This window comes from Poecile atricapillus, chromosome 2, assembly GCF_030490865.1.
Source record: "Poecile atricapillus isolate bPoeAtr1 chromosome 2, bPoeAtr1.hap1, whole genome shotgun sequence".
Taxonomy (NCBI): domain Eukaryota; kingdom Metazoa; phylum Chordata; class Aves; order Passeriformes; family Paridae; genus Poecile; species Poecile atricapillus.
Window position 1 is genome coordinate 117,459,370 of NC_081250.1, and position 24,912 is coordinate 117,484,281.

The window sequence follows — 24,912 nt, forward strand, 5'->3', positions numbered from 1 at the left end:
CCACTCCCATAGAAATGCTTTTCATTTTTTTTTCCCATGGAAAATCCTCCTACAAGATCCAAAGAGTCCAAAAAAAAAAAAAATTCAGAGAAACAAATGATTAGCTATTGACTGTAGCAATACTAAAATATGCTGAAAAGGCAAAACCAGAGTAAAGGAAATCATGATGGTATCCCCTTACCTTTTTCACAATCAATGCAAACTTCATTGCAGATGCCTGGCTCCCTTCTGTTTTAGTGAAAAATGTTTTGACAGAGAAAACTAAACCTTGAAATTTATTCCCAGGCAGGTTATCTGGACTCCTAAGACATAAAACATTTTCAGAATTTCCATCTCTTTAGTGGATTTTTCTTTTTTTCATCCATAAATTGGAGAGTTATGACCTAATTGTCATTAGAGGAGACATCATTTGAGACAGAAAAAGATATTTCAGGAAAAAAAGCAAACACAGGAAGTCCTTAACTGAACTTAAGAAAGGAACACAGGAACTCTCTTAACTGAGAGTACTCTGTGAATATACCAAATTTTATCCTGGTTTTGTACTACTTCCTTTAGCCACTGCCAGAGATAGGGTGTTGGATTTACTGGATTTGGCTCAGCAAGGAAAGTTTTGAAAGTTTTTTTCAAAAATTGAATTTGAGCAAGAAAGTATTGAGCTCCTGAGTATCTGTCCTGTTGTTAGTTACTCAGAGGCAAATAAAAGGCACTCAGAGATCATCATGGTGTCAGCAGTCATTTACACAAGCAAGGTCAGAGGATGGAAGAGAAGGAAGCAATGTTCAGATCTAGTTGTGTGACTTAGGCAATTTCCTGCCCTTGTATTTCCTGCTTTCCCTGACAACAAAAAGACCAGGTAACATTCATGTACCAAACCTGAGGGCACCTGGGTCACTGATCACCTGTACAGGCACACCTTGAAATGTTGCCAGAGCCACACGTCCTTTGAAGAGCAAAGGAGGGAGCACCAGGGAAGAAGTTAGAAGGCAGTCTTAGAGAGGAAGGTACCTGAGAAGTTTCCCAGAACATGGGCACACAGGAGACCACTGAGTCAATGGAGATGGGCTGCAAAGATGACAAGGCAGACTTTTCAATGTACACTTTCATTTAATGAAAAATAAAGCAGAAGGTGGGCAGATTCTCGTGCCAATGTCCAAGGTGTCAAGCCATCATTACACTCTTCTGCCACATGTGTTTGATCCCTTTCATTTTGCTTGATGAATATTTCCTCTGGTGGTCTCACATGAAGGTGAACTGTCAGCTCTCCTTTGTGGGCACCTACCAGTAAACACAGTCCTTCAAGATATCACACAATCAGCATTTGGTGTTAGTTCCATTTAAATGTCAGATTATTTCATCATTCCAAACCCATGACAGTGAAGACAGCTTTTAAAATACACTGCCTTAATATTGCAGGTGTTTTCTCAAAGTCTGATACCACAAAGTATGAAAAGAAAGATCAGGTTCTTCAAGAGAGGGCGTGTGAAGTTCTTGCAGTCACAGCCACTGCAATATGTTTAAAATGCAAGGTCATATCTGCTGCCTCTCCAGCCCCCTGGCTCACCACTGAAACCCATCTACTTGCCTTCTGCATTTGTCAGCATGTCTGGAGTCACAACACAATGCTGAACAGCACAGCAAAAACTCATGGCTCAAATCTTCCCTCCTGTTTTGTTGCCAGTTCCACCAAAATGTACTTGACTTGTATTATACACTACAAAATAAGCAAAACCAATAGAAGGCTGAAGCAAAGCTTAATATGGAAAATCAGATGGAAAGTAGTATTAGATGGAGAAGTTCCTAATTCTGCTCACTGGAGTCAGAGACTTGAGGCCAGAGTCATTCAGAACGGTTGTTTTGACAAACAAATCTGTAACCTGAAGCCATTGGAGCTGGGGCTGTACTTTGGAACTACAATTTCTACTGACATTAAAATCTGTCATAAAGCCAAGACTCTCATCAGGCAGGAAAAAAAATAGTACACAGCAACCTTCACTGCTTCATGCATTAACAAGTTTTATATTCAGATCCTCTTCTAAATAGAGACAGCACTGTCCATACTTCTGTGTGTAAAATTAGCAGGTGCTAGGTGTTAACATTTTATTCAGTTACCTGGCTTTTAAATTACTCAGGCACAAGAGAAGATGCTTTCTTACAAACACTTAGAAAATAAACATATGGTTGAACAGGTATAAATTAATAAGAATTTAGATGTTACCATGTTTTAACTGGATAAGGTGAAAAATGATGGTATAGCTGTTGTTAAACCAGCACAATTAAACAGAGATTGTTTTACAGGAACTCAAACCTCTTTTTGAGGTTTTGGTATCTTGTACCAAACAAGTGTACACTTGGAGGAGTCCCGGAGATGGCCACATATTAGTATCCACCCCTCATCTTGGAGTTTTCCACAGCTGTAGCTCATAAATACTCTTTGATGTCTCAGGGCAAAAATATCAGCCATTCTTAGGCAAAAGGATAGTATGTAATGTTATAGGGACCCTCAGAAGAGCAGGTTCCACAAGAGATAGTAACCAGCAGCTTCAAGGGGTTTATGAGCAATGACAGGACAGTAATCTCTTCTGCTTTTTCAGAAGTGCTTGTTTTCACATGTTGAGCTTCACTTCACAGTAAATTTTCCCATGTCTCAGCAGAGGCAAGGCTTTTCATTTTGTCTCTAGATTTACACAGAATTGCTGTGTGCAGGCAGGTGCTGTTTTCTTCAGCTTCCAGCTGGTGTGGATAGCTTCATATTTTGCTAGGATGATCAGACATGCCCATGGTATGTGCTATTTATTTAGAGGAATCTTTTATAAAGCAGCAGGGGAAATGAAGCTTTTGACCTGTAGCCCTAAAAACACAGGTGAAGTCAATCAAAATGAAAGACAAAATGCACACTGAAATATATTGTCACAAATTTTATTTCAAAAAACTTACCTGAGCCAGAAGAGGACTGTGAATGATAGGAAGTGTGAAGGATTGACAACAAACGGAGGAAAAAAAGGACCAAAAAGGGACAAGAATATTAGCATCAGGTCCTTGTTTGCAGTCTGAAACTTATGACAAGCTTTGGAGAATAACAGAAACAAATACTCCTTATCTACAAATACTCCCTATCTACTAGAGAGGAATCTTCTTGGAGGATTAGGAAAATGCAGCAGAAGGTTGAAAAATGAAACAATAATGTCCCACTAGGCTGCACCTCTGCCTCCAACTTGTCCACATTACGCTGCCAGCTCAGAGAGATGAGGCCAGAGGAGGCAAAAGGGAAGGTCAGAGAGAAAATGAAGGGCTGTGTAACACACATGTGTATGCACCCATGAGCACAGGACAGGTCCAGCTACACAGGGAAGAGCTGGCCCTATGAACTTAGCCCACCCAGGGCCATAATTTGGGCCACATCCTGGAGAGGAGTTGGATCTGCCACAGGGAGCTGAGTCCTGTGTTCCTGTAAATGCCAGTGTTGTGCATATCCTTGCCTGTCACTGGTGTTAAACATGGCTGATATTGTGAAGAGTCTATGCATGCTTTAAACTGTATTTTGGATTCCATAATATTTTAACTGCAGTTGTGCTTTATTGTTAGTGCAATTGCTGGTACTACTAGATTTATACTTCTGTAGGATGCTCAATTATTTGTCTCACAATGTTTTTTAGAAGAATTGTGAAATTAAACTATGAAAACAACATCTAAATTTTTTTTAAAGAGTGCAGAAACAGGATTACAAATGAAAACCTCTTTACTAGAATACAAGAAACCCTGCAGAGCTGTGATGTGACAGGATGACTAAGCCAAATATCCTTTCTTGAAGTGTCTTCTTTCCACAAGCAGATGGTTTGCTGTTATGATCGGGGGATCTGAAGCCAGAGAAATTATCCTGTTCTGAAAATGCCATTGAGGGAAACATATTTACTGCCTTCTTCTTCTACTATTTTCCTTACTTTTGCTTCCTACTGATGTGGATTCTGCAAGCACTTGTGGGAGACCTTATCCTACCCCCTAAAAGGGAAAAGAGGCTGTTCCTGTCACTTTTAAAGGAAGCACAAAGAAGGTGCTGTTTCACATTTCCACTCAAAATTATGAGTACAGCAAGAGAGGGGGTAATAAACTGATCATGGCTGGATTGATGGAAGTAGGAAAGGAATCAGTAATCATTTCTTTATAAATGTCTATTTTAAGGTCCTCCTGCAAGTTCATTCTTTTCCCCCAACTCCTCTTTCTAGCCACACCATCAGTGATTTCTAATGCAATTCAGAATCTCAAAGACCAGTTTGATCAGCTTGATCATCTATCAAGGTTCAATTAACTCCTAAGGTGTACTGCAGTGTCACACAGACTCTTGGATCTGTTTTAATATCCATGCTGTCATTTCTGCCACAGCCAGGTCCTTCAGTTCTTGCTGTCTCAGGTCCTTGAGCTCAGCTGTCTCAGATGAGAAAACCTATTCCACCTCTGCTTGTGTCCATCTGGTGCAGCAGTGTCGCTTGCACCCGGGACAAGTTCACTGCACATCGGCATGACTGCTTCCCACCTTTATCACATTGCACAAACCATACTGGACTTGCTGCTTTGCTCTGTCTGTCTCAAGATACCTGTGAGACCAAAGTGACTCTGACAGCTGCCTGACAAGCACAGACATCTTGTCTTCAGAGTTCATGTGATCTCCAGTGCATCACTGGTGCCATGGTAATTTCACAATTTAAAATTTCTGAATATTAAATTCAGACCGGGTTGTGACCTACCCTTCCTGTGTGTGTCTTAGAGGCCCTCTCAAGCTGCTGCTGCAGGCAGCTTGATAAGTGAAAATTTCCTTATGGTTCCCTCATGTGAGGAGTCTGCTGGGGGAGACATTCCCTGGAAGTTCCACTGGAATATATCTTTACACTTTACATCTTAATTTGTTTAATTTATGTCAGAATTTCTGAGTTACTTGTGGCCTCCAGATGGGATTTTTTTACACTTTCCCCCCCATATCTAATATAATTTTTGTGTAACTTAGTGCTGTTTGCATTGTCAAATATTTTGTATTTCCAAGAAAAAGCCTTATGGCTCCAAGCACAACCCAATGGCATTCCAAGGAAATAATTTCATGAAGAGGTTATGGTCATGCATATATGGATGCCCCAGTTTCATAAGGTTGTCTCCCAGAGTGTTGCTGCCTTTTCAGTTTCTCATTAGAGACATTGTGATAGATGCCATTTTCAGGTCATTCGTATGCAAATGAAATATTTCAATGTTTTGCTTGCTTTCGACATGATTTGTAAGCACAATACATTCACTTGTTCTTCTTCATTATACTTCTCTCCCTAGAGCAATAGGCTTCTCTTATCATAGCCAAATTTATGGCAAGTGAAACTTTCCTGGGTAGATGAGCCATGGACCATCTTGACCCTTTCATCTCTATTTCATACGCTGTTGAGAGTTCCTTGATTTCCCAGAAGCATCCTTAGGTTCCTGTTTAGCTGCTGCCAACAATTGTCTGACCATTGCATGAATTCAGTCTCTGAGATCCAGAAGTTGGCATCTTTCTAGCTCAGTAATAAGCATTTTTTTACTTCTGGTACTATTAAAAATTTTAACTTTTCCATAAATTTTAATATTATTCCTTGTCCAAACACAAATTTGTTATATAATAAAAGTTAGCCTCTATATGAACAGAGTTTTTGTCTTTGTTAATACTGGTGTCCCTGGTAAACCTAAATATCATGGAAAATCATTTGTGTTCCATAAACCTTTAGGTGGACAGACAAGAAGAGGGGTAGTCACCCATCTCTTCTCTATGGTAACCAGTGACAGGGTCCAAGGGAATGCCCTGAAGGTGTGTCTGGGGAGATTAAGGCTGGATATAAGGAAAAGGTTTTTTATCCAAAAGTCTTTTTTTCCAAAATGGTTGGGCACTGGAACAGGGTCCCCAGGGAAGTGGTCACAACCCCTAGCCTGACAGAGTTCAGGAAGCATTTGGACAATGCTCATAGGCACATGGTGTGAGTCCTGGGGATGGTGCTGTGCAGGGCCAGGAGTTGGACTTGGATGATCCTTGTGGGTCCCTTCCAAATCAAGGTATTCTGTGATTCTGTGTTGCTATGCTGTTTTCCTTGGCTGCCATGAAAAAGTGTGCTCTTCTACAGATCTCTGCTGATGCTTTTAAATGCCTATGTGGTATTGTGATCCTTTTACAAACTGCAGATATTATTTTGCGTGGGTTGTTTGTCCACCCTGGGTTTCTCCATCGTGGGCTCTGTGGATTCCCACACTGCTGGTGTTATGCTTTTCTGCCTCAGTCTCATTTGCAGAAAAATTGTGGGTGTATTTTTATGTCCACAACATTAAAGCAGCATTTAACCTTCTCAAATTTCAGGCAGGTCCTACAAATGCTTTTTTTAAAGTAGATTCTGGGTATTTCAGTACATGCTTCCTTGAATAATTTTTCCCAGAATCTGTAATTTTATCACAAACTGAATTCCAAAATTTTTAAAACTTTTTTTACCTTTCTATAAATCACATCCATAATTTTATTTTTACTATCTTACTAGTATTGTTTGTTTGAAAACAAACATCTGACATGTTTCCCTTTACCTTGCTGCTTACATTGCTGCTATAATCTTTCATAATAAACCTTCTTTTCCCAAAATAATTTCAACAATCAAAGTGCTTCACAACTTCTCTGTCAGAAATTAAGCTGCTTTAACAGCTTAACATTGACACTTCTGTTTTATGGATACAGACTGAAGTACTGGGCAGTTGAAGTACTTCAGCTATCTTCTGTGGTCTGAAAGAGTTTTGATGCTGACAAGTTGTTTAATTTCTCTATTTTTCAGTGAGGAGATCTTCTTGCTGTTCATTATTGAGAAAATCAATTATTCAATTATCACCTTGAGTGAGGAATTTGCTGTATTCAGTGGTGGATTTCACACTGAGCAGACTTTTGTAGTCTGAACCCAAACAGTTCAAATAGCAGAACCTGTTTAAGAGATCTCCCAGGCTGTACAACACAGTGCACCTAAGATGCAACTAAAAAGTTGAAACAACATAGTACTTAGAAGAGAAAATTAGGGAAGACGAAAAAAAAAAAAAAAAAAGGAAAGTTTGTTAACTTTTTATTCTTAAAATTTTGACACTGATTGTACCAATTACCAATAAGTGGTGAAATGACTTTCCCAGACAGATCCTGACAGAAGTGGGGAAATATATCAGTGTCATCTCTGCATTATAAGTGTGTTGTCAGTGGACCTTATCTTCAATTTTTGTGTAAAGATGTAGTGTACATGCACATTACAGTATATATATGATAAAAGTGTGTCATTGACAAAAGTGAAAAAAAAAAAAAACCACCCAAAAAACCCAGTTGAAGCATCTCGAAGTATCTGGTAATATTATTAATTTCTCACTAACACTTGCAGACAAACATTGGCCTTGGTTGAAATCTCCAAATGTTTTTCAAATTTCTGGATGTTCAGCAGAAAGGTTTTACTTCCTTCCAGGAATAACCTAGCACTACTGGAGAGCTGTCCAGTGGACAGCATAAATGAACACTCTTCACTAGGCTCAGATACCTTGCTGTGTCAGTTATAGATTTCAATAATGGGGAGGTTCTAATTGAGTTGATGGATCTAAGTGGGATTAATATGCATTGCACATGTGCAACATTCTGTAGCAGTTAATAGGGAATGCAGCTTCTCTTTTAACTTCTCTTCACCTGGCACATTCCTAATAACAAGGAAATCCTTCATTCTTGGAACAAGCGTTCAATACAGGGAGTTAGTGATATAGATTTTCTTCCGGTCTGAACAGGTTATTTTCTTTTGTTTATTGCTGTCATTTATACTCATAACATGGGTTTTGCAGCAAAGCAGATAATAAATAAGCCTTACCTTCCTGCCCATTTCTATAACAAATTCTGTGGCATATTATAGAGGTGATAAAAGCTTCAGCTTTAAATGGAAGCTGTAACCTTAAGCCCTGAATAACCAGTGATCAGTCAACAGTAAGCATGGAACATGACAGGGCAGGAACAGTCCAACAACTTGAGATGCACACATATTTTAACATACGAAATAACACAGAATCTTGGGGTAAGTAAGTCTGGAAGATCAGATCCTATTCACAGCTTAAAGCAGGGCAAACTTTGAAACTAGAACTAAGCACTGCCACCCCAAACTAAATCTCTCCAATTTGCTGGAGGGACAATACATGCCACTGTGCCTAAAGTCTTGCTGAAGTCAAGGTTAATGACAGCAAGTAATTTGCAAATTTGCCCTGGTATCCAGTGCTTGGAGTTTAATAAAGAGGATACACTGCTGCCTGCAATTAGGTGGGAAGAGCTCTCGATGGGAAGCCTTCAAAGAAGTTACAGACAGATAGTCCTGTTCCTACCTAGCAAATTTAATGACCTCCAGAGATATGACAGAGGATACACCAGACTCTGGGTGGAAAAAACCTAATTCATTTAAGTCTTCATGTAGCAGTACTTGATGTGTGACTTCAACCCAATATGAAAGGAAAGAGGAGAATGAAAATTTGTATGGCTTTTTAATCTGAGGTGGCTGAGAAATGGGGTCACACCTTCCTGTGAAGTGCAGTTTTAGAAAATTCAGAGAAATTTTTTCCCTGCTCTTGGCCCTGAAAAAAATAATCAGAGTACATTTTTAAGGAATCAGAGAGTGAAGGAATCATGAGCTTGCAGACTGATGCTGTGGTGCCTGAAAACACAATTTAGAATAACCTTTTGGAGAAGGCAGTGCAAGCACTACTCAGGCAGTAAACTTCACTGGTAACTCTCAGACTCCTCATGTTAGGGTCTGTAGTGGGAGCAGATGATAATATACAGGATGCCAAAGGGCTGAACAGTGACCTGGTACAATGTCCACAGTCTGATATCCATGCTTGACTAATGATACTGGAAAGACTGAGAAACTGCACTCAGTCCAGAAATGCTCTGCTTTTCTTGCACCTGCACAGACATCAGAAACCATTTTTCAATTCTGCTGTCTTTTAAAGCTATTTTGTAGTCAGAGTTAAGGTGGCAGTAAAGCCAGGTAGTGAGGAATAAAAAGTGCAAACTGAAGGATGTGTTGTGGAAATGAAAGAGCTGTTGCAGAGAGTATAAGCATGTATTTCATGTAGCAAAGAGTACAAAGTTTATGTGACATTTAATGCTGCCAAACTGACAAAAGCCCTGATTCTGAGTGATTATGCAATGAGCAGCACTGACTGTTGCCTCGCATTGCTTTAGGTGGTGAACACAGCACAAAAAGAACATAGAAATGGCAAAGTCACGCACTTAGGAAAGGAAAAATCTGAGTATCAAAGCAGAGCTTCAGGGAGCCCTGACTACACCAGTGCTTTATGACATCTCTGTGAGAAACCACTGCAGAGAGAGCTCTACCTCCCACCTGTGGGTTGGGGCTGCAGCTTCTCTCTCTGTTGGGAGAACATTGCTAAGGAACTCCAAGAATTTTGACAGATCATAGCTTTTAGGGCAAGAGGGTATCACTGTGTCTAGTGAGCTTATGAAACAGCCTCCACACTTCCTTGAGTGAGTTTGGACATATACACAGAGCTGCAAATCCTCTCTGTGTTATTAAAGCCATGTGTGCCAGGGAAACCTTTTGTGAAAGGTTGGGTCCATGCTCCAAAAGCTCTGAGATTTAAATCTCCACCCTCCAATGATCATAAAAATATTTTGAAGTGCAGAAAAATTTTTTTCTCTCCAAGCCCATGGAGAAACTGTCACCCCACGCCCAGCCTCCAACACTGATCCCATAAAAATATGTCTGGCTCCCTGTTGAAAGTTTTGGGCCCAAAATGTGTAACTACAGTAAAGTTGCAACAAGTCGGACAATCAGACACTCTCAGGATTGGTGGTGTTATTAGCGATGCTTGCTTTTATAACCACAGGGAAAAACATCAGTGGAAAACATCAGTTCTTTGTACTGCATAGTATAAGGCTCTTCACTAAGAAAATTGTCTTCATAACTCATTTCTTAAACACACGCTGTTGAAAATGTCACGAAACTTGAATTGCAGTCTGATATTGCAAAAATATGTATTTTCCACAATGTATCTTTAAATCTTTCAACATGTATTTTTAACATTACTCCTATTTTTTTATTTTCAAAACTTATTTCAAGGACATTAAATTATGGTCAGGTTTCTCATTACCAAGACATGCTCTGTTATTAAAAAAAAAATATGGAGAGAAAGAGATTACAAAAGGGCAGACACAAAGAGATTATCTTTTATTGCAGACCTGACACATTGGTCTGCTCCTGTTAAATCAGTCTGGTGACTGATGTGGGACTTTGTGAAATACAAATACACAAAACAATTTTCCTTTCAGCATGAAAGAATAAGACAGCAAAGCAATCTCACTCAGAGACTGGAACAAGGACAGAGACTGAATCATGCAAAAAATAAAAGAGTGGGGTTTTTCCCTCAGGCTTCTATTGGTCTGAAGAATAAGAGGCTGTGTATGAGGCAAAGGTGCTGCTGCTATTAGGTGTTTATGTGATGCAGTGCAAGTTGTCTCATATTGCACCCAGCAAGGGTTGGGTCTCCCCCATTGAGCAGGCATTTCGCATTTTGACTCCCTTTAAAACAAAGTAGTTCATGGGGTTTGCTCACAAACACATTCACACTGTTGAAAGAGAATAAAAATTTGAAAAAATATCTTCACCATGGTACAGTTATCATCATGGGGCATTTGTTGAACCTGACATGGGCCACAAGAATTGTTTTTAAAAGGGGTTGGTGCCAGGTGCTAGGTGAAGGGAAACTTTAAATTTTAAAATGAGGTTTTCATCTCAAACAAATTAGAGTAAAATACAAAATTTTTTATGTAATAAGACAGGAATCTAGCTCTTGTTCAACACATAGCTCTGAGAAAATGAGTGCTAAGAGCCTGCGATACCTACAAGGACTTGTACAGAGAAGTCAACACAAAAGATTATTTTAACTTACTAATTATTATACTTATTCCTAGATTCAAAGATAGTTACTGGAAAAAGGAATAATTTCCATCAAATACTTTGTTTTAGTCAGTCAACAATTGCCAATAAAAAAATTGCTTGATCATTTTCTACTGACCATGCTGGGTTATAATCTCATCACAATGATAGTTTATAATCTCCTTTCCATGTTACTTTTAAGACGATTCTACGCATTGTTCAGGCCAGGCTAGATCAGACTTCTGTTCAGCACCAAAGAGGTTGCCTAGCACTATAAATAACAAAATCTCCTTTTCTTCATCATCAGCTTTCAATCACAACACAAGTGCAATGCGACTTTAGGAATTCTGTTTAATATCTTGGTGCTTCCATGGGCAAAGATGAAAAGCTTCTCTGCAAAGTCAGTAGGTCTCCTGAGAAGCAATGTAAGTGCCACAAGACCTTTTTAATTGCTTTTCTTTGGCTGACTTTAACCAATGCTGTGGGCATTTGTCCTCACCATGGCAGTTTGGCCTTCATCGCCCTTTGCTCAGACACAGCTATGTCAGCAGAGAGCAAGTGTATATACAGATATATATGTGTGTGTACATGCATATGTATATATATGTGTATATATATATATATATATATATGCAAGTGGCAGTGTGAAAAAAAATATAGAATAAACATTTTACATAGACAATGTAGAGAATCTCAGCATAAAAATGCATATGTATAGAGACTGTCTTTGTACGGGACTTTTTGTTTAAAATCTCAGTACTGGGCAAGAAACGAGATGCTGTATGTTATGTTTTCATGACTGACTTTGCATGTAGTCAAATAATTCCTTTCAACAGCTGTTTAGATGCTACTGGATTTGCCTCAGTGCCATTTTCTTTGCCCTAACTCCTTCACTCCCTGTGCTTTCAATCACAGTATCCTGCAGATCTACTGCCCTTCAAGACCAGTGCAAGGCCTGTCTATGGAAATATAAATAGCTAGGAGAGAGCTTCAAATAAGATCAGCTAAACAAAACAGCAGTGTTCTTCACTACAGTGGTTAATGGTACTAATTAATTTTGCTTAAAGCTTGACTTCAAAAAAATTACTTTTAAAAAATACCTATTCTTTCTATTATTTTCCAAGAAGTGTATATTAAAAATAGAACATTTTTGGGTCAAGTTTTCAATGTCAAACTTTCAACCCCAGTGCTCCTTTCCAGGTGCTAGGGAATTAGGATGCTCCTTTGTTAAAGCTATCTTAATGCTGACTGTTATTTCTTTGCTGAAAGTGCTCATTCTGCTGGTGGGCATTTTACTTCAGAATGCCCTGCACTAAAATCTGGCTCCACAAGAAACCTACTTATTTACCATAGCCCCAAAACTGAGAGCAGCTCACACCCACAAACACCCACCAACAGCTCAAATGGAAATAAAACACATCGCTTTATCTCCTGGTGTCATGGAGAGAGGATTGGAGAGAGGTCACTTTTCTCAGTAACCTAGAGCTCTCATGGGGACGTTACAGTGATGATGATTTCGAATGAGCAACCAAAGCTCACAGGTCACTCCCAGTGTGCTGTTGCGGGGAGTGTGACACATCCCTGCTGACCTGCGGGCACACACTGCAGCCAACAGCACCTGGGCTCACCCAGCAGGTCTCCAGGCCAGGCTTGCTTTGTGCCCAGCACGTTTTGCCATTTCTAATTAAGCCCAAGACGGCTTTCAGCTCTGATGATCTTCCTGCTGCTTTTTCCTTCCCCCACAACTAATTTCAGACGTTCACATTCAGTGAGATACAGGAATAGAAGCAACTCAGCTTGCAGTCACCCTGCGTTAGGAAAGCTGAATATAAACAGGTTTCTGAGCTACAGTTTACACCAAAAATCAGAACACTGGAGACAATGTAGCCTGGTTTGCTGGAGCTGGCTGCAAAGATCACACCAAGTTCCTAAACTAACTCTGAAAAATAGCCTCCAGCTAATTCATGTCCCTTCCTATGCTGCCTGTGACCCAAACTACCCCACTCTAGCTTAGTGGGTGATTGTCACTCTTCCTGCTCCACCAGAAGCCTCCTGATCTGGCCTTACCTAATATGACCTAATCTAGAGCAAACTGCAGCACCCCAGTTGCACACATGCATGGGCTACTTCTAAATTAGTGTCTCAGTGCTCTCAGTTTTACTTTTTAATCACATTTTGAATTCCTGTCTTCTCTGTGAGCCTCCTCAACCAACCCTCTGAATGAACCTGCTGTTTCTCTATCGATATAATTCATTCATCTATTTTTTTTTCTTTGTTTTTTTTTTTTTCCGGAGGAAGCCTTACTCTCTACCTTTAGTGTCTAAAAGAGGGATACATGCCAGGCAAAAAAAAATAGTGCCAGGACATGGTGTCAATCCAACAGAGTTACTGCTTCTGGGAAATTTCCTGTTCCTAAATTATTCTGAGCTGGTTCAGTAAAGCGTTTCTTGAAAAAAGGTAGTGAAGAAATCCTCCTTTTGCCCCAAGGTTACAACTTATTTTGTTAGACCAGATGACATGACAGCATGATTCTATCAGGACAAATCAAAGTTTACTGAGCAAATCTGTGTTCTATAACCTGATTTATTGGTGCCATCTGCCAACACCCATGAACAGATGCTCTGTAGGACCTCACTAGTGTGCAATACTGACTGGGAGAAACTCACTGCAAATGACTGAATTTTAAAAGTTCCTGAGTGTAGCAGGAGAGATAACAAACATAATGAAACAATGTCTAGGAGAATGTATCCCAGTGTTCATTTTTCAGTTCTGCTTCTCTGACAGAAGTACTTCAGAGCATCCTCATCTACATATGTGGGCATGAGATGTAAAAATAAACCAAGAACTCACAATCTCCCATGATTTTGCTCCAATCCTTTGCTATTATGTGCTTCAAAGAAAAGAGAGAATTCTGGTGTGAGCTGTTACAGTCACAGCTTACCCAAAATCAATGAATTCTTTACGATTGCAAGAATTCTTTTTATGGCCGTATTCAAGCAGGTCAGGATTGCCATACTGCAGGCACTAATGTCTTTTTTTTACTGTTTTTCCCCTACTCTGCAGCTATTTTCAAGCCCTGTGTACTCTGAGGGCATGCCGAGGTAGAAGCAAACGATTAGCAATTATTGGCACCGGCAACATTAATTTTGCATTCCCATCTCTTCAAAAACACAAGGGAGCAAAAAGAGATAACGGAAAGACAAGCAACTTGTCGGGGTGGAGATTGGACACGTGCCTGGGATCTGTGCAGGCACTGCAGAAGGTGAGGGAGAGCAGCCTCAATTCTTGTAGCCCCAGGGAACACTTGTAGAGATGCAGGAGCAGCCCAGTCCCTGTGTCCTCATGGTCCTGGTCCTGCCTCCCTCTGCCTCCTGCCAAACTAAACATCCATCTCTTAGGAGATGCATTAAAATTAGAAGCTGAAGCTGTAGCGATGGGAGGACACTTTGTCTTCTTGCCTAGCATGCCCTATTCAACAGCTCATACCTAGGGAATTACATGGAATTCATCCAAACATGCTCAGGAACAGGTTGTTGATGGACACAGCCTATCCAATATCTGGCAAACAACAAACTTTCAAGCATTGTCACTCTTTCAAAGGCTGAATTTGGGTCTGAAGCTGAAGAGCTGAAGAGCAGAAATCCTCCTTCCTTTATTGTGCCAGTCCATTAAAATCACACACTCATGGAAATTCTCCATGGAGAAACTATCTCTGAACTATTAATAAAATCTTCCTGAACTATTAATACGATCTCTGGGAGCTTTAATCCACCTCAGGGACTTATTATGTAAGTGCACAGGCATGAAGATGCTGTTTTTATCCTCAGTTTACATGACATTTCGCTTTAAAGAGTTTTGTTTATGACTGATATCTTCCTGAATCTGGGGGCAATTATTTTCTTTCAAGGGAATTATACTTGCATTTGCAGTAAACTGGCAAGTATGGTTGAGATAAAAGTTCATTGGAGTGTGTGCTTGGTTTTCTAATTAAAAAGGGTAAAGGTTGTGAAAGCATTTTAAATATGCTTATTTATCAAAATTCAGATGTCCTGTAACCTAGAAATATGCTGTGATATGGATTTTGAGCTCAGGTCTTTGGTCTATGATGTCAAATCATGTAGTTTGAAAGGAATGACCTTGAGCATCAGGTTGGATTTGTTCCTATTTTTCATATTTCAAAGATGGCTTTGAATTCCCAACATGCTTTGGTGTGAGAAGTTGCTGGAAAAGCATCTTGATTTTTAGTTTTCAGGCAGTTCCAAACAACACCATAGTAAAAAGTTCCTGATGCATACTCATGCCAAAAGAAATAAATATTGTCATGGCAAGAACAGGCAGAAAGAAAGAACAATTAACTCTCTAATCAACCTCGTATCTTCCAAGCACCCCTCCTGAGCTATTTAATGGAATATTATGTGCTAAAGGTTTTTAGTTCCAGGTTCAGTTCAAAAATTATTCTGCAAAGGAGCAAAGACAGGAAACTGGTCCTCATAACATTTTGCTCTGATTTGCAAGCTTGGGGATACTTCTTCCATCTGAAACAAAAGATGTATTGAAGCCTGCATGGATTTGGAGGGTCTGTGGTAGCTCCACTGTGTTCATTACTTTCTCTTTAGGCATGATAAAGAGAATAGCTGAAAAAGCAAAGAAACAGATATATAAAGCAAAACAAAGACAAATCAGGCAAAAGAGTAGGTCCATCAATGGCCCCAGTTTTATTAAATCAACTCCAACTCTATGTTTGGTCAATTTTCTCTCTCTGTTTGCCTATACTGCTCTGGGAAGGTGCCACTGCAGCATTGTTAGATAAATTCCTTATTTTAGATCAATTTAAGTCCCAGTGAAGAAGGCCTGGTCTGACAGTGGAGTGAGCCAGCTGTCCAAGAAGATATCTGGAGTTCTTTCCATGAAGTGTGGATTGGATGAGTGTACAGTGAGGTGGATTGAGAACTGGCTGAAAGGCAGATCCCAGGGGGCCATATTAGTATCACAGGGACAAGCTGGAGTCCTGTCACTGGTGGTGTCCCACAAGGTTCAGTTTAACTTATTCATCAATCACTTGGGTGAAGGGGCAGATGCCTCCTCAGCAAGTTCAATTGGACAAGAGGGAATGGATAAAAAGTGATGCATGGGAAGTTCCACCTAAACATGAGGAAGAACTTCTTTGCTATGCTCCATGTGGAACAGATTTCCCAGAGGGGTTGTGAAGTCTCCCTCACTGGAAATATTCAAGAATTTTCTGGACACAATCCTGTGCCATGTGCTCTGGGATGACCCTGCTTGAGCAGGGAGTTTGGACCTGATGACTGTGGTCCCTTCCAGCCTGATCCATTCTGTGATTCTGTCATTCCCTGCTATTGCTAAGAAGCAGGTTAGCTTGCTTAGGTCTGGATTGGATGTGTTTATTAACTCTGCAATTTCATTGCTGTTCAACATGTTAATTTGTCCAGCCTTGTTTTCAGAAGAGAAGACACTAGTGCCCAAAAACAATTAGACCAATTAATGTGTACTACATTTCATTTATAACATTGGAATAAAGCCCAAGTATATCCTCAGGATTGGGTATTTTTGACAAGGAATCAGGTTAAGAAAAGGCTCCATGATCCCAGAGTCCATTTCACAGTAGACTCCAAAAAATGTACCTCATTATAAAATACACCTTCCCAAGGAATCACAAGACATGAGAAATCAAAAGAGAATTCCTAAAAGCAAAAGCTCTCCAGCAGAAAATCAATTTCAGCTACTTTTACCTTGCCCCAGGGAAAGCAGCAGAGACACTAAGTGGGGTGTGGGAAATGTCTCATACTCCTTCCTGGAGCTGCACAAGGCAGACCTCCAGACAGGAGCTTTTCTTTCCAAGACAGCTCTGCTCTAATTAGGGACTTTTACAAAATTAGTATGTTGCAGTTCCAAACAGTGTCTGGATGATTCCCTTATCAAATTTCTTTGGGTCTCAAAAAAAAAAAAAAAAAAAAAAAAGTCTTTGTCCTTGTTCTAATTGACAGCCTTACAAATGCAGGTGGACTGAGGGATGGAGGTCAAATTGAACTTAATGTGCTTAATAGGGCAAGGAACAAAATTTAGCAAAAAAGTTACACACACAAAAAAAAATGTTCTTCGGTTGTTGTTTTTTTTTCTGACTGTCATGTTTCTTTTTCAAGGGTCTTTGTGCACTTTTGTGTGTACCTTCAAAATTAAAAGAAAGCAGTTGCCTTTAAATAAAATTGTTATGTTAAGGGCTTTCTTATAAACCAGACATGTGGGATAGAATTTAGTTTATAGACTCAAAAACTCTATGTTGGGTGGACATAAAATTAATTTTCTGTATATGAAAATGCATTCTGCTCCTTTTTTCTACAGGCAGACTGCCAGCTTAAGCCTCTGGCTGGTTCCTATAATTCTCAGTATTTGGACCTTTCTGGGTATTGTTAAAGCTGGTCAACATGTTCTAAAAAATATATGTTCCCCCTTGAAAATGAAGACTGGCTGATGTTTCTCACTAAAACTTATGATTAATATAATTTGTGCAGTCCAGCAAGAAGGCAAAACAATTTTTCTTTTTCAGGTCAGTATAAATCTCTGTGTCTTAAAGTTATTCCCCTGCATCCAATCTTTCATTTCTGTACTTTCCTGTGCTTCAGACTCAGATTGGATTTTCTACACTGACATTAGCTGCTACAGTACAGCCTGGGAACAACTGTGGCAATTTACTTCCAAAGAGCAAAGGTGTCCAAAACATCTTCCTCATAGATACAACTCGTGGGATGGCAGCCAGCCTGACAAACACAGAATTAATTAAATAAATAAATAAATAAATAAATACATAAATAAATAAATAAAGGCAAGTATGGAACATTCCAGTTTGTCTTAGGTTGGGTGGGGTTTTTTTTTAATAATCTTTGAAGAGCTCTTAATCTTAAAATCTTCATTCCCATGTGGGAAGAAGGCAACTGAATTTGTGAATTTTGCATGAAATGGGCATTTTATGGCTCTGATCTGCTATAAAACACAATTTTAGGTTATCACATGGTAGAAAAACACTTTGGACTTCACATTTCTGTCAGTCCATGTGTTTTCCTAGGTGGACTCAGACTGTGACCAATTTCCCATCAGTCAGCTGAAGTCACCACAATGTTCAGCACTGCAGTACTTTATCTCAGTCAGATCTGCATCCTAAACTCTCATGAAAAGCAGTGGAAATATACTCTTCTTTACTGAAAATGAACATCCCAACAGGACATACACCATCCTTAAAGAGAATTATAGAATCACAGAATCACTGAACAGAATCATAGAACGGTTAGGGCTGGAAGGACCCTAAAAGTCATTTAGTTCCAATTCCTCTGCCATGGGCAGGGATGCCATTCACTAAATCAGATTCCTCAGGACCCCATTAAACCTGGCCTTGACCACTTTCAGGGATGGGACATCCACAATTTTTCTGTTCCAGTACCTCATCACCCTCTAAGAAAATAATTTTTTCCTAATATCTAATATAATCAAGCCTACTTTTCAGTTTAAAGCCTTGTCTTGTCACTATCTGCCCAGATAAGAAGTCCCTCTGCCTCCTTTTTATGAGCCTCCTTAAGGTACTGGAAGGCTGCAATGAGGTCTCCCTGGGACCTTCCCTTCCTCAGGCTGAAAAACCCCACCTCTCTCTGCCTGTTTTTGTAGGAAAGATGCTCAATTCATCTGATCATCTTCTGGCCTTCCTCTGTACTCTAACAGGTTGACATCTTTCTTGGGCTAAGGACCCCAGACCAGATGGGGTCTCAAAAGCTCAATTCATCATTTATTGGAATTTAAAATGGGATCACCTGTGATGTTACACTGCTTGTCCTCCTGTGTGCTGGCCTAATTATCCAATAGTCCTTCACAGTATATCCAATATCCAGATTTGTAATGATTTCAGGTCAGCTGACCTGCCTGAGGTGGAAGTGGCTTATTCCACTTAATAGCAAAAGAAAACGATATCATTTAATGGCTGTGGCTGCTCACAAACATTACTCTAGGATGGTTTTAGATGACTGCCAGGGCAATCCATGCAAAGAGTATGGAGAATCTTGATGACCTGCCCTGGGTTGCAGGAGGTGATGTATGCATACATATCGCTAAATCTGGAGGAAAAATTGACCTTGAAGCAGAACAGAAGCACTGCAGAGCAGGTGTATAAGGGGATTTTTTCATATCATCTTATAAATCCACCCAGTATTCTCACCAGCTGTGCTCAATCTCTGATGTTCGGGAGGAAGGCGAGAGAAAGCCCCAGGACACCCTGTGCTAATTGTGGGGGGAAGGAACCTGCCTGGGACCCAGAGCCAAAGCCCTGAAGGAAGAGACCTGATTATACTCTGCTTTTCATGCTGAGCTGCGGGGGTTAGGAGCACACACAGGATGAGGACGGCTTCATCAGGATGTCCCTTCACAGCGGAGAGACAGGCTCCTCTCCTCCCCTTGGAAGCGTATTTGCACACAGGAACAGCGGTCGTCCCATTATTTATGCCACGCTTAAAAAAAAAGAAAAAAAAAAAAAATCCCAGGCTCTTCCTTGACTGACGTTTGTTAGATAAAATCGTAGGTACAAAATACCCTTCACAACGTACAGTAACCTTTAAAGACACGCCAGCCAGCACCTCCTCTTCCCTTGGGCTGGTGGGATGCTGTAGCGAGTAGCTCGCCAGCGGGACGCTACCTGCATGTTAATGGCCAGGCTGTTTGTGCCGAGCCCGGCGGCGGCAGCGAGCGCCGCTCCGGCAGTTTCCATGGTGCTGTCATGGTGCTCTCTCCCCGCACCTTCACTTATCAGCATTTCCCACCCATCCTCCTCCCTCTAATGTGCTGCTTGCTCACCCCGAAAGGTCAGCCATTGTAATGATGATTTTAGCGGGGGGAGGCAGGGAGGCCGAAGGGTGAAAAGGTGAGCTCTGAGCGGCGATGTGCGTGGGAACCGGGGGCTTGCCTGGCGCTGCACAATGAGAAATTAGAAAGCTTCCCCTCGAGGGAGCGGTGCTCATCAACCCCCTCTCACTTCCCAGGCCGGCCGAGTCAGATGCCCTGGCGGAGTTAAAAAATGTTCATGAGAAGTGGCTGGAGACCCGACTTTAAATCCTCAGCATCTCATCGGCAATTGATGTGTCAGCGTGTGGAGGGGCGCCTCTATCCACAGAGGAAACTGATACAAACGCTTACAGGCATCTTTTTTGTTTTTCTATTTCCCTCCTTCCCCCTCCCAGCCAGCCCAGTGCTCGTTTGCAGATGGAAAGAGACAGATTTTTCCTGCGACTTTCATCCTATTGACTGCCGGAGTAAAGCACTGCATCTCTTAACTGCCTTCCTTTCTTTCTTTCTTTTTCTTTCTGTAGGACAGCTTTCCTGCACGTTTTGGAGGAGTACATTTTGTCAATCAGCCCTGGTACATCCATGCCCTGTACACGCTAATCAAACCGTTCCTCAAAGACAAGACAAGGAAAAGGGTAATTAGATGGGGGTGAGGGGTGGGGGTGGAGAGGAACCTGCAGACCTGGATTTTCCATGTAGCTGTATGTTTCCTTTTCTAGTCTTTCTCTCTGCATTTTCCGCATGGTATAAGAGAATCGCTGCTGTTATTAAAAATTAGAGTTTGGAATGGTCTGGATTGAATCAGTAACTCAGCCAGGGACCAGAAATCTGTTATCACTGCATGGATACATTTTACCGGGACGTGCTCAGGGACAGAGAGAATTGGCAATATGGAGAGATTATCAGGCCTGGCTGAAGTTACTTGCAAGTGAGGAAAACTTCAGCTCAACTCTTCTTGTGGGAGTAAAAATTCCTATTTCATTCCTTCAGCAGGGTGACTGTTTTCACATGATGGTAACTCACTTGCTTCCACAAAAAGTACCCATGCCTGAAGGCTGTTTGCTCACACTGCAGAAGAGACAGATCTTCTCCACAGAAACCCAAGTGAATTGGTGGTTCTGCTGTCATCCTAGCCATTTGTTCTCTGCAGTCTGTGAAACAACAGCTGAATAATCCATCAGGAGACCCCAGAGCCCACCCTGAGCTGACTAGGCAGGACAAGGGTAGGACCCAAATGAAAGCAAAGAGGGATTAGAGAAACAAGTGTTACTGAAGCAGCACCAAGTGGTGACACAGCCTGATTCACCCCTGAAAATATCTGTCCTGGGGTGCAGGGCTAGTGGCCCTCTCAGACTCTGAAGTACTGCTCTTCCTGCTGCTTCAGTAAGCTCTGCTGTCATCCTTTATTTATCACTAGTCTTCGTGTACACCTCTATCCCCTTGCAGCAGCAATAATCAGTCATAATTCCTGACTTCTGCTTCTCCTGGTCTGGTACTTAAGAAACTGAAATTGTCATGTGCCAAAAGCAAGAGAATCGGAGTTTTCAGAAGTGTTAGTAGTGCCAGCCCAATTCTTCAGCTGCTCACCCCAAAGTTAACCCCCCCTCTTCTGCCAACAGAGTCAGCCCTGAGAGCTTTTGAAATTCCCACCCGAAACTGCAGTGTCAACTAATGACACTCCACACCTCATTAGTGCTGCTATTATTGTACTCAATGAAGTAAGGAGTCGATGATGACTTTGAACTTTCTTTTTCATTTGTTCAAGATCTTTCTTCACGGTAACAACCTGAACAGCCTTCACCAGCTAATACACCCTGAATGCCTGCCCTCTGAATTTGGGGGGACTCTGCCTCCCTACGACATGGGGACGTGGGCTCGAACATTATTGGGTCCCGACTACAGCGATGAGAACGAGTATACCCACACCTCCTACAACGCCATGCATGTGAAGCACGCGTCCTCCAACCTGGAGAGGGAGGCCTCCCCCAAACCCATGAAAAGGTTAGTCCCGCCTTCGAAATCGCCTCTTATTTGGCTTTCTGAACAGGTTTGGCATAAGTCTCACAGGAAGGGCTCATCTGGCTGGAGGAGAGGCTGCAATCTGGCAAACATTGATGGTAAGGAGCACTTCACTCTGGGCTGTGCTCATGGTGTGGTGGGAGAAAGGAAACCTCTCGGTGGAACCGTAATTACTTGTCTGATTACCGTGCATGAAAATGAGGGGAAATTAATGAGCCCCTGCACAGAGCATTACAGAAAGTACATCAGGGTGAGATGCTGTCCTGTATGGCGCAGTGCATCCAGTGGCACCACTTCAGCACTGGTCCCTACTCCTTGCCGCTGCTCTGCTGATGCTGACCCGGTTCTTATCGATGAGGGATTTGCCTTTTTGAAAAGGCAGCTTTTGTACGATGAACACCACTGCCCTCTAAAGGGAAAAGGAGTTGGTCTTCTCCCTATGCTTCTGTTCCCACTTGCTCTGCAAAGCCCTGCTAAGGCAGTTGCAGAACTGCTCTTTTAAATGCTCCGATTTTAGCTCTAGTGATTGTGCATTTTGGGCTCAGAATGCCCAAAATGACACCTCCGGAGATTGTTACGCTCAGTAGTTTGGACTGATTGTGGGGATGGGGTCAGGAAGTCGGATAGCTGGCACGGAGCTGTGTGTGGTACGGCTCAGCCAACACCAGCTGCAGTGAGCCATGGCCGTGTAGGCTCCCCTGCGTGATGAAACATCTGCACTTGACTCACCCTTGGCATCCCACTCCACGAAACTGCTTTCCATGCAGATCACAGTGGTGCTTTCCTCGCTGCTGCCACTTGATGAGCGTGGTGCTCACAGGCACAGCCTGGCTCTCCGTGACAGGGAGCGGCCATCATTTTGTCACAGCAAAATCAAAGCTGACAACACAGACAAGCCATAATGTCGTGCAATTAATTTTGAAAGTCTTTCATCTTCAGAGGAAAAAGAAATGCGTTCTCTATTCACAGCTCCCTTCCAGGTCAGAGGGATGCCACGCAGCTGTGTCTGCAAAGTGAGGCCTCGTGCTGGAAACGCTAACACTTATGACTGACTTCAAGAGCTCACAGGGCCACAAGACTTTCAGGCTATGAGCTGCAGCCTTGTCATGAAGAGGGGTGGCCACCTGCATTGTCAGCAGTTCTCAGTGGCTGGGAGCCAGTATGAGTTTACAAAGTCTGCCCAAAAGAGTTGAGTTTGAACCAATTTATTTCTAATAAATATCGTCAGTGAAACGCACTGAATCATTTTAGAAAAATACTAAATATTTCGCTGTTATTAAAATATATCTCCATTTATGTAGCTTTCTCTTTTTTTTCTTTTTATTTTTTTCTTTATAGCAAGAAATCTGCAGTTTTTTAAAGCTCCAAATATGTTGAGAGCTGTTCACAGGTAAATCTGCTGAGGATCTGATCCCTGGCTGCAAAGAAGGGAGGGTCTTATTGTGCCCTCAGGGGAGAACCTCAGCTTGAAAATTAGTTTGGTGCCAGAAAACCCTGCCTTGAGGCAAAAACTTCTTTTATAATCTGTTCACTAACAAAAAAGTGTACTTGCACAAATACAGGGAGTGGATGAATTTAATTTGTCATGTTGCCTCTGGGCAGACTAGATCTAACTTTTAGCCTAATTTCGTTACTCGGCAGTTAAGTCAACCATCTGATCTTGCACCCCGTGGTCATTACTTGCTGTTAAAGGTGAAAAGTTCACAGCTTCAACAGATTTTCTCCTATGAGTATTTGCTTTGATTCTCCTCTCCTGAAATTATGGTTTGGCCCAAGCACAGGTAAAAGCCTATGTTTAGAAAGCATGATTGTGTGCTTTGTAAGATTTTTTTTGACCAGATTATATCCAAGGCATCTTAAAAGGTCTCCAGACTTCTACCAGCATTACCTGTCTTTATATATCTCCCCTCCTTGCCTCTTTAGGTTCATAAATCTCTAACACAATGAGAAACTCAGGCTGTGACTGAGATTCCTGGCTACTCCAGAGAGGTTTGCACCAGGCATAGGTGATCTTTTAACATTATTCTTCATCTTAAATATAATTCTTTCACAATTATCCTATCATTTCTTTCCCTTATTAAAACAATTTTTAGTTTTATTGAAAATCTCTCCTCTGCTCCTCCTTTCATGGAATAGACTCTTAGGTAACATGTTAACTATGTGTTTCTCTGATGAAAGGATTGGCTTAACAGAAAATAAAGGTCAAGGTCACTGACTTTTTCTTTAGCAGTCATGTTCCACTGAAAGGGGCAAATATGGCAAAGGCTGAGCCTTCTTGGGTTTCTGCAATTTAAGGCTGAAAAGCCTGAACAATTATGGGACCTTTCATCTCTGACTTCCCAGATATCACTGCAGGTTTACCTGCCCAGTAACCAGCTGTGCTTGTGAGCCTTGGATTTACCCAGGAGGCTGAAATTAGTGTCATTCCCCACTGTGTCACCGTCCTGCTGCATGACAGGGTGCAGAGCTGCAGTCCCTCCTGGCTCTGTGGCCACTTGCTGTAAAGCCACACAAGCCCATCCTTGCTAAAGCTGCCACTGGACCAGCAGAGTGTTAAAGCATCTGGAATCTTTGATCTCAGTGCTGGTATAGCAGCTTGCACTGTGACCACAGAGAAGTGTCCCTGTGAAATTAAATGCCTCCATCCTCTACACCTGGAGAGAAGCTCACCCTTGACACCTGCTCCAAAAATAGTGTCTCGCAATTTTAGTAGCAGAGAGGCTGAGAAATCAAGGTATGAATTACAGATCTGAAAGAAAAGTGCCAGGAAATGGAATCAGAGAATAACTGACCAAAATACTGTTGTAGCCATGTAACCTATATTAGCAAATTAATGCAGAGGGGGAGGAGGAGGAGGCCATTTTCAAGATGTGCCTGAGACAAAACTGAGATCTAAAATAAATCTCCAAATACAGAACAGGAAAAAATGAGGCACCAAGCAACAGTAAGAGGGACTGAAGCTGGAGCAGGTACCTGCCTGTAGGTTGGCTTTAGGGCTGACAGCAGTGCTTTGGCTCCTGACACCATGGCAGGTGCATGTAAACTGAAACAAGTTCACCTGAGAACTGTGGGGAGGATGAGGAAAGCAGAGACCATATTTTTCAAGCAAGAA

The 24,912-nt window shown here is 41.5% G+C and overlaps 1 protein-coding gene across 1 annotated transcript in view; it reads left to right on the forward strand.

The window, feature by feature from the left end:
* Positions 1-24,912, forward strand: part of CLVS1 (clavesin 1) — a 90,121-nt gene that overhangs the window by 50,991 nt on the left and 14,218 nt on the right. Inside the window, exons 3-4 of the mRNA XM_058833815.1 lie at positions 20,306-20,416; positions 21,547-21,782. Coding sequence (XP_058689798.1) covers positions 20,306-20,416; positions 21,547-21,782 — 347 coding nt within the window. The remainder of the gene's footprint in view (positions 1-20,305; positions 20,417-21,546; positions 21,783-24,912) is intronic.